Source organism: Athene cunicularia (genome assembly GCF_003259725.1).
Source record: "Athene cunicularia isolate RWA chromosome 18 unlocalized genomic scaffold, athCun1 chr18_part1, whole genome shotgun sequence".
In the NCBI taxonomy this organism is placed as follows: Eukaryota; Metazoa; Chordata; class Aves; order Strigiformes; family Strigidae; genus Athene; species Athene cunicularia.
This window is the reverse complement of record NW_020799123.1, coordinates 6,412,072-6,421,182: the sequence shown is the minus strand read 5'-3', so window position 1 is coordinate 6,421,182 and position 9,111 is coordinate 6,412,072. Positions and strand designations below refer to the sequence as shown.

At 47.3% G+C, this 9,111-nt stretch overlaps 2 protein-coding genes across 3 annotated transcripts; one reads left to right on the top strand and one right to left on the bottom strand.

Moving 5' to 3' along the window:
• The first annotated feature begins 85 nt into the window (after positions 1 to 85).
• ARMC7 (armadillo repeat containing 7) lies at positions 86 to 2,452 on the top strand. Its single transcript, XM_026860954.1, has 3 exons — positions 86 to 239; positions 318 to 461; positions 1,424 to 2,452. The coding sequence occupies exons 1-3, from the start codon at positions 173 to 175 to the stop codon at positions 1,759 to 1,761; spliced, it is 549 nt and encodes a 182-aa protein (XP_026716755.1). The 5' UTR covers positions 86 to 172; the 3' UTR covers positions 1,762 to 2,452.
• A 352-nt stretch (positions 2,453 to 2,804) lies between these two features.
• On the bottom strand, positions 2,805 to 9,105 carry NT5C (5', 3'-nucleotidase, cytosolic). 2 transcript variants are annotated; one of them, XM_026860959.1, is made up of 6 exons: positions 9,021 to 9,105; positions 4,331 to 4,431; positions 4,193 to 4,253; positions 3,316 to 3,430; positions 3,063 to 3,222; positions 2,805 to 3,032 (listed from the first exon to the last, which is right to left on the bottom strand). In XM_026860959.1, exons 1-5 carry the CDS (start codon positions 9,057 to 9,059, stop codon positions 3,080 to 3,082), a joined length of 459 nt encoding a protein of 152 aa, XP_026716760.1. In that variant the 5' UTR covers positions 9,060 to 9,105; the 3' UTR covers positions 2,805 to 3,032; positions 3,063 to 3,079. The 2 variants fall into 2 exon arrangements, with proteins under 2 accessions (XP_026716760.1, XP_026716761.1); XM_026860960.1 differs by lacking the exon at positions 9,021 to 9,105 and adding an exon at positions 6,107 to 7,466 and having other exon boundaries at positions 2,805 to 3,222.
• Positions 9,106 to 9,111: the final 6 nt, after the last annotated feature.

The following is a 9,111-nucleotide window of genomic DNA, read 5'->3' as shown; positions in this document are numbered from 1 at the left end:
CGTTTTCGGCCGAAAACGTGCACGTTTGCACTTCCCCGCCAGAGAGAAGCTGTTAGCCGGGAATTCTCTTGCTGGTTGTAACCGCTGCCCGGGGGAGGGGAGTCCGAGCGCGGGGTGTGGCGCGGGCGCTTAGGCACTGAGCTGGGGGCATCGCATCGCGGCCGGGCCCGGGATGGAGCTGGGCCGGCTGGAGTACCTGCAGGCCCTCGTCACCGAGTTCCAGGTGACGGACAGCCCAGGTAAGCCCGGGCACCGCTGCTTGCTGGCACTCTTCATGTTGAGTGTGTTTCCTCACGACTGGCGCTTCTCTGTTGCAGAGGCCAAGGAGCAGGTACTGGCGAACCTGGCCAACTTCGCCTACGATCCCAAAAACTACGAGTACCTGCGGCAACTTCAGGTGCTCGATCTGTTCCTTGATATGCTCACCGAAGACAACGAGACCCTCGTGGAGTTTGCGATTGGTAAGGGCTGCGCCTCAGTACCCTCGTAAGGGGCTGAAGGGGGGATGCCAGGCCCGACACTTTGGTTTAGAGGTTAACCTCCCCCCGTGAGAGGCAGGGAGCTGTGCTGCAGGAGCAGCCCCATGCCCTGTGGTAAGGCCTCATTTAGTGGAAAATAAGTGGAATGGGGAGCGAGGTAGGAGGAAGGCATCTCCTCTTCATCCTAACTGAGCAGCTGCACTTAAGGATGCTTTCTGGATTTTTATTTTTTTTTTTACCTAGACTGTAAGTAAACAGTAGCTGAATTACTTTTTAAGGAAATCTCTCCCATAGAGCAGCAGTCATACAGGACAATATTTATGTATTAATGACTGCTGCACTATAGGATCCAATGTTATTATTCTGCTACTGACAACCAGTCTTCTAGAAAACTTGGAATTTTTGAGTTAAGTCCTCTGAGGAACTGCCTTATGGTGATTCATCATGGCCTGAACATAAGCTAAGGGGCCAGATCCTAATTGTGAGTCATTCCATGAGATGATGATAATAAATGTATTTTGATTTTTAAAGGTTTGTGGCTGAGCTACACCAGGATATGGCTTCATCTTAATTTTAAAATCAGACATTCTGTGCCTCTTGGATAGTACTGTTAGCTCCGTTCTCTTTTTCTAAAACACCTGCAATAAGCTGCTGGCTTGTAGCCTCCTTTAGGGTTAAGTGATACTGGAATTCATTCTGTTGAAGAGGTTATGTCCAGCAGTAACAGTGCCCTCTAATGACATACAGGAGGAGGATTGTTTTGGTGGAAAGAATCAAGAAAAGATTGCCCAGGAAGCTATTAAAAATTTTCCATCCAAATCTCACAGAAAATCTGGATGCTTATCTCTGTATTAGAAAAGAGGTATCAGCACTGACAAAAAGATGAGGGTGTGGAGAGATGAGTTTGTCTTTAATGTGTCGGACACTTTCTTTTGCTGTTTCAGGTGGTCTTTGTAACCTGTGCCTGGATAAAACTAACAAAGACTACATCTTGGAGGCGAATGGGGTAGAGCCCATCATCAACTGCCTCTCCAGCTCCAACGAGGAGACAGTCATGTCAGCAGTCACCACACTGATGTACCTGACAACGCCGCAGTCGCGCCAGCAGACCACGGCTCTCCCGGTGGTGGAGTGCATGCTTCGCTTCTCCCTCTCAGCCAGCAGAAGGCTAAGCAATCTGGCAACCGTCTTCCTGGAGGACTACTGCACGCCACTGCAAGTGGAAGAGGCCAGGAATCTGAGCAAACACACAGCCGTGGGGATTCCTCTCCCCAAGGACTGAAGCTGTCAGAACAACATGCAGTTGTTGAGAGGGAGACCTCCCTCTGTTTTCCCAGGCCTCCACATTCTGCTCAGCAGGGCAAGAGTGTGTCAAGAACAACATTGAAGAGGGAAATTGGTCATACTAGCACTGGATTTTAATTAATAAAGGGGATGGTACAGCACTAACATGTCAGTCAGACCAAGCACACAGCTAAAACTTTGGGCAAATATTTAAAATAAAACAGGTCATGGCTGTTGGAGAGCAGGTTGCCAAGTACAGCCCAGCACCCAGCTTGCACAAATAACCCCTCCCAGAAATTAGGGGGGTTTCTGCTTGGGTTATTGAGCAGCTTATATACTCTCCAGCTCTGGGCTGGTTTTGCTGCCACTCTCCTCTTCAATGTCAACTCAAATGACTTTTGAAATATCACATAAACTTTATTTCTCCTGCAGAAGAAAGAAGGTGTTTCCCTGCCCTGGCAGTTTGCAGTCCTACTGCATCCAGTTGGTACTCAATATGCCATCCTGTCATCACGCACAGGCACTACACAGGGCAGGTTGTAGCTATCCTATATGTGAGGAAGTGGAAAGTTGTTTCTTTCATTACCACTGGTGAGAAAGGTGAAGATTTAAAAAAAGAGCTTATGGCAGTCTGGATCATGAGAACAGCTGTCTTGTAAAAGCTTCTCTTAATAAAACATTAACTTAAATGCTGTGTAAACAGTTTTGTATAAGCTCATAAATACTCCTCTACAGTGCTTGCAGCCCAGCTTTCGCCCACTCTTACTCACCATGCACATGGATCAGAAATTGAAGCCAGCTTGGTCTCCTTTCATTATCAGCCAGTGATGCAAAAGGCAACTCAAAAGCCAGGGTGGCTAAATACATAAAATCCAGGTTTGGCTGTGGAGCACAGCGCTCCCTGACAGACACCCACGCTGTGTCTGTTCAAGTTTCAGAGCTTTACTTCCTCTTTTCCCCTCTGCCCCAGTCAAGCCAAAGCAAGTGGAAGTGAGGTTAAAAGCACATGCACACAAGAAAAAAAAAAAAAAAAAAAAAAACCCCCACAACTGCTTGAATTTTATAGTTTCTCTTCACCAACACCAAGCATCCAAAACTCTATGCAGATTAACCGAATGCAGAGCAATCTTCCAGAAACCTGGAGAGGAGTCAGCTCTGCAGCACATCTAACAGGGGCAGCTCATTTCTTAGTACAACTGACCCCCCGTAGTGCCCCTGCCCGGGTGGCCGTGCTCGTGGCCTTCTGGGAACGGGTCCCTCTGCTAGATGAGCTGGTTCCCCCAGCAGTGGGAAGAGCAAAGCGTCTCCTTTTTGTGTCACTGCCTGCGCTTGCTCTCCAAGATGGCCTTCCAGTCATCCGCCCAGGAGAGCAGCCGCCGGCGCGGTGCCTGCAGCTGGACGTGCCTGTTGTGGCAGCAGGTAAACAGGACGTGCTCCCAGCTGGGGTTCAGCTCTGCACCTGAGGGGGGCAAGGCAGGAAAGCTGGAGTCAGCTGGGGTGGGGGGGGTTTCCTTCCCCAGCTAACAGCAGTCGGTGCAAATGCTTTTCAAACCTCTAATGGTATCCTTGTCGTCAAACAGCAAGTCAGCAGATACGACAGTCTTATCTCGGGTTAGGATAATCCGCTCCACAAACTCTGGTCCCAAATGTTTTTCAACCCACTTATACTGCAGAGGCAAGGAATAAGATAGGAGAAAATCCTGTCGCACTTTCAGCTCGCACACTGCTCAAGTCAGGTGAGCCCTAGTACAGCAATCTTTTCCCCTGTAAACCCACATCTGCGTTTGCGAATCCCTGTCACAGTGACTGGCAATGGCCTAGAACATGGATTTAACCTGCACTTGTAACAGCCTTCAGCCAGCGCTGCGTTCGCCGTGCCTAATCATTGTTGGGTTTGCAAGCGGCGCTGGCTGCTTGCCCAGAGCACGTGGACTGTGCCCATCTAACTCATTCCAGTGATTAAGGTCTCCCATCTCTGTTCTTGTGCCAGTGACCAACGGGACTAATTCCTATAGCCTGCTCTTAACTCAGCATTGACCTCTTTCAGGATAGCTGGGTATCAGGCTCTGGATTTAGACAGAAGGTTTTGTCAGTTGAGGATTCTCCAGTGTGGAATCCCCTGGGAATATCCCACCCTCGGGGGCCATGCTACCGCTGACCCAGCTGGAGCAGCAGTCACGCCAGCTCCAAGAGCACAGGGCTCACGTGCCCCACAGTAAGCCTGGCATCGCGTGGCCCTCTGAGATTCCCCATCCCGCTCTATTACTCTGTGCCTGGGCAGCTGCCCCTCGGGCAAAGGGATGGCAGGGAAGCCTAGCAGCCTGCGCCAGCTACTGTCTTTATAAATGACCGACTCCGGCTTGGGTGGTATGAAATAGCGAGACCTTGCAAAAGCAGCGTTAAAAGCAGTAAAATAAATTCTCTCCCACCTTTTCCACGATGCAGTGCTCATATTTCCGGAGAGGACTTGTGCAAATAAAGACTTCGGTGCTGAAAAGAAACAGCCTTCATTAGCAGTCAGGGGAAAGTGTGTAAGAGAATAGAAAAAGGCTGCAAAGTGTCCTTACTCCTGCATGTGGATCATCTCCTGCATGGCTTCAAGGGCTCCTGGAACTGGATCCAACCCTAGAAAGAAGCCAGGCGATTCATAGATGCTGGCTACCTTAGCCTGCAAGAGACAGGAGATCCATTAGCAATGCCCATGCTTTTATCTGAGCTCTGTGCACCACGGTTGTCTGGTCACCCCGTGTGTAACAGCTGTCAAAGGGGCAGCACTTCAGAGAGTGAGGCAACGCTTCACACCAGGAGTGGATTATAAAGTTTCTCACCTTCAGGGTTCCAGGAAAAATCCAGCTCAGGCATACAGTAATGAGGAGTTAACTCTCTGGTAGCTTGTTTGGAGTGAGGAGGCGAGCTGATCCTAACCTGGCTTTGTTTCTGCGAGCTGCTCCATGAGTAGCACCACAAACACGGCACTGATCTACAGCTCAACCTGCTGATGTCGGATGGAGGGAGAGCTCACGCCTCACCCCTCCCCAGCAGGTCTCTCTCTACTAACTCTTGTGAAAATCAAAGGAACAAGCTTGAGGCTTTTGGTCTTCTGTCACATTTGACTGAAATTTGCTTATGGCTCAGGAATTTACCAGGGATGAATGGGTAGACACACGTATTATCTAGTAGCCCTCTTTTCCTTCAGAATAAAAAGGGTGATGTGACCATGCTAACTACCATCCTCCACAGAGGGGCCGGGTCAGCACACCCACACTTTTGGGGTTAATCCTTTTAGACCACAAAAAACTCAGCAAGTGGAAAGGAAGAGGATGGGAGAGTTAGGAAAGCTACATTTCTTTGCTGCTTTCTACGATTTTCGATCATACACTAAAATAACAGTTGTTAAAGGAGCAGATCTTGACTTCAGCATGGACAGCTGCTCCTCTGTGGTAACACATCCGTGCAAAGTCTACTTAAAAGACTGAGACTGCAGCAGGAAATTCAGAGGTGGATCCCTGTGCTGCCACAAGAACCTTTGGCTTTGTGAACAGACCTGTGCACCCCTAAGAGCCCCAGCTGGGCTAGGCTCGGTGGTGATAAGGGTGGGTCCCACCTACTGCTCCTCTCATCTGACTCAGAGCACACAACCTCAGCGGCGGACTGAGCAATACTTAAGGGGATCACAGCTTTATCCCTTTTCCCTCTGCACCTGCTCTCAGTGGTAAAGCCGCCTTCAATACATGCATGTGGGATGCCACATGAATCAGAGAAATTTAATTGCAAAAAAGCGAGGAGTTTGTCTCCAAAGTTAGAGTAATTTTTAAGTGTGTATAAATATGAAAGAAACAAGATTACTGGAGGAGCAATGTCTTCCCAGGCTAAAGTATCTAAAAAATGGTGCAGAAAGGTAAAAAAAAAATTAATATGTGGCATCTTTAATCTTTAAAAGGAAAAGTAGTATTTCCAGGGCAATTCCTGTGCCTCTAGGTAGTAGGACTGTCCTTCCAGCCTTTTTTTTTTTTTTTTTTTTTTTTTTTTTTTGTAATTTACTTATAAGACATTCTCGCACCTTTTGTTATTAGGCAGTTCACTGGTGTGAATCCAACTCTGGTTAGTTAATTTTAAAAATTGCTACCTGGTGACTGTTCAGTGGCCTGGGTTAAATCAGAGCATTTCAGTGCAGGTCACAGCGGACGGCTTCCCTTATCACACAACCCATCATGACAAAGCCCGCAGCAGTGGCCATCTCAGCAGCATTAAGGGCTGAGTCCTCTTCCAGGCCTAAGTTTCATTCTCAGACAGAGAGGTTAAGCTTCCAATATCAATTCTACCTTAAGACAAATTAATCTTACCTTCCCTGGCATCATACAGTGAGCTCCAGAGGTGCCAAGCTAGCATTTTTCTTGCACACATGAAAGTTGTAGATTCCCATGCCAGCAAATAATTCGGAAAACTTAGTTCTCTGTTAAGTATTCTTCAAAGGCAGGCTGGCAGCCTTTGCTTAGAAATTGTACAAGATTTCTTTACCGTCCAGCTGATGGTCTCCTTGCTCTCTACATCACCAGTGGAACATCAACATAAAAACATTTCAATTAAGCAGCAGTGAGAAGGAGTCACCATTAAACAAGTCTCCCAGATCACGGTGCTCACTCAGTTATCATAATTTACAAATACTCATAAATCAACAGCCAGAAATTTGGAAGCACTGGCTGATTTAACATGCAAATCAGAAGAGGTTAAGGATTCTAGATGAAGATGTGGCAATCAGATCTGCCCAGATCTCTGTTTCCATGCAAAGCCTCACTGATCTCAGCAACAATTCCCTGGAGCTCTTCCCAAGGAGATTCAATTACAGAATCAGGGCTTGTGTCTGAAAGCTCTTTTATCCTACAGCAAGACACCAGAAACTGGCAAGTTTCCACCATGTCACACCAAAGTCTGGCTTTGCTGGAAAAAGAAATTGGATTTGATGACTCTTAGAAGAAAAAGCCGTTTCTCCCCCACAAAAAAAGAGACTAGAAAGTAAAATAATTTTCTTTCCTCCTTCTCATGCCACCATTGCTGGATGTTTCAACTTCCATTATCAAGATAACAACTTGGATACAAAACTGGAAGAATTACATCTATCCCTAAGCTTTCCATTTGCAATACTTAAAAATAATTCTAGAAAATTTTGCCTGGAGATGTTTAATCCTTTTTTGAAACTGTCTGGGGCCAGGTAACACATCCTAAACGCCTGGGAGATAAATCCCCATCAACAAAATTGCTGTACACACAGGAGACCAGTTAGGTAAGTACAATAAAGGAAGTCTTGAGCAAAATACTTTGTAAATGAAATGGATTTACAATGTGAAATTAATGATCAACTTACAATTAAAAAAGAAAAAGCAAAGTAATGGTTCAGATTTCAAGAGGCAGCCGCTGAGCACTAACAAAGCATCTTCATAAGAGGGCAGGGGCAGTGTGGAAACCAGTATCTCAGTACTTCCCACCCCCCCTGTCACGATAGTATCTTACTACATGGGGCGTTCATGGACAGAGCGAGCAGACACCTGCCACAAAGAGCTTGGTGTCAGGCTGATCCCCCTCCTTTCAACACCCGACAAACTGCAGATTGGGTTTCTCTGCACCGTCAGGCGGCCCCGCAGACCCCTGCACACCGCTGCCACAGGACGGACACGCTGCTCTCCGTGTCCAGGCAGCCAGTTCCTGCCAAAGCTTTTCCTGCAGCCAGAGGCAAGGAGAGACCTTCTCCTGCATCCCACATGCCCTGCACTGTCCTGGCAGAACAAACAAGGTCTCTATTTTTGACCAGCTGTGGTATTTACATAAAACCTGTAGGAGCTTCAAATCTTTAAAACTTTGTTCTGCCAAATGTACCTAGAATAGCCCAGAGCCCCAGAGGTTACTGAAGAGGGGGACAGATGCACAACTACATAAACCTGATTTCCTTAGGAAGCCAGGCTAACAACAAACAGTAAGATAAAAGCTTTCTGCCACTGCTGATCTGCATGGGATTCAAACCAGTTATCTAGTTATTCCATTGACATGCCTAAGGTCTGGGAAGGAACAGGATGAGCATGAACCAAATTAGGGAATGGGAATGCCAGAAACAGAACGCAACTTTCAGATCAGATTGTAGACCTTCTGCCTAAGAACAAATAAAAATCCACGGCCCCTTGAATTACTTGCCACTTTTTTGTCCCACTATACCTAAATGGCACTCACTTAAGGAATACTCATTTAAGCAATAAAACATGCTTGTTTATATAAAATGATAAACACATCATGCCTCCTCCCTATATTTACAAGTTTCTAGTTTCAGGAAGTTTTGAGCATCAATAGCCATCGATGAAATCTCAGTCAGTTTGGAGCCTGTGGAAATGCTGCCCAGACCCAGCGCTCCTGCCTGTCTCACTGGTGCAGGAGCCTGTACCTTGCTATAAACAGGAGGAAAATGAATGTGAGCTGTCATTTCTTAGTGGTAAAAAATCTACACGCTCAGTACAGGATCTTAGAACTTCTTAGGGGAAGTGCAGGGCACAGCCTGGATCAGCATCCATTTCGTTTTCTTAGAGAGTCTCCAACTGTCCTGCGGTAACCAGAAGGAGGTGTGAAGTCTGGTTTCACAATACTTTTAATTTTGCCTTGCAAATGCCTGGTATTCCTTCAGCCATTAGCAAACATTAAAAATAGCAACAATTTGCACAGATTCAGGGTGTACCACAAGCTTTTTACATACTGTCCTAGATTGCTTACCTACCGTGCACTTTGCTTGTCAGAGCACGCAGAGGGGATGGTACAGATAAGGGGCTTTGTTAGCTGTACAAAACCCGTATATAACATTTTTATTTCTTGCCCTGCTATGGAGCTGCATTAACACTTGCAGAGCGCTCGGAGCACTTGAGATAAGTTGTTACTGCTGCTGCATGGCGAGGGCAGTCCCCGAGTCGGTAAAGAACAAGCTGAAGATGGCTCAGCGAATAGTTCCATCCAGTTATTTTTATGACAGAATCACTCATTCCCAATTCCCACACACACACACCTCTTTGTAAAGGGCTGGCAATCCTCCTGGAAGAAAAAGCACTAATTATCACTCTACAAATTAAGGCTGCTCGCATGAAACAACCCATTGTAGCACCCCCCTTAAAAAACAACCACCGACCAACCCTCCCCTCTGCTTTGCATATCCACGGGGGGAGGAAGAGATCTCCTGTAAACACGGCGCAATCTCCCCCCCAAACACCCCCCGCCGTGGCCGCTCACCCCCAGGTCCTCCCGCAGGCAGCGGTACTGCTCCCGCATCGAGAAGCTCCACCCGCGGCTCCCCGGGGAAGCGGCGCCCGAGGCCCCGCAG

Excerpts from the sequence above, each read along its gene's own strand:
- NT5C (XM_026860959.1), bottom strand. The coding sequence starts at position 9,059 with ATGCGGGAGCAGTACCGCTGCCTGCGGGAGGACCTGGGG. Across the intron at positions 4,432-9,020 it reads GCCTGCGGGAGGACCTGGGG|GCTAAGGTAGCCAGCATCTA; the intron begins GTGAGCGGCCAC and ends TGTCTCTTGCAG. Across the intron at positions 3,223-3,315 it reads CGACAAGGATACCATTAGAG|GTGCAGAGCTGAACCCCAGC; the intron begins GTTTGAAAAGCA and ends TGCCCCCCTCAG.
- ARMC7 (XM_026860954.1), top strand. The coding sequence starts at position 173 with ATGGAGCTGGGCCGGCTGGAGTACCTGCAGGCCCTCGTCACCGAGTTC. Across the intron at positions 240-317 it reads CCAGGTGACGGACAGCCCAG|AGGCCAAGGAGCAGGTACTG; the intron begins GTAAGCCCGGGC and ends TCTCTGTTGCAG. Across the intron at positions 462-1,423 it reads CCTCGTGGAGTTTGCGATTG|GTGGTCTTTGTAACCTGTGC; the intron begins GTAAGGGCTGCG and ends TTGCTGTTTCAG.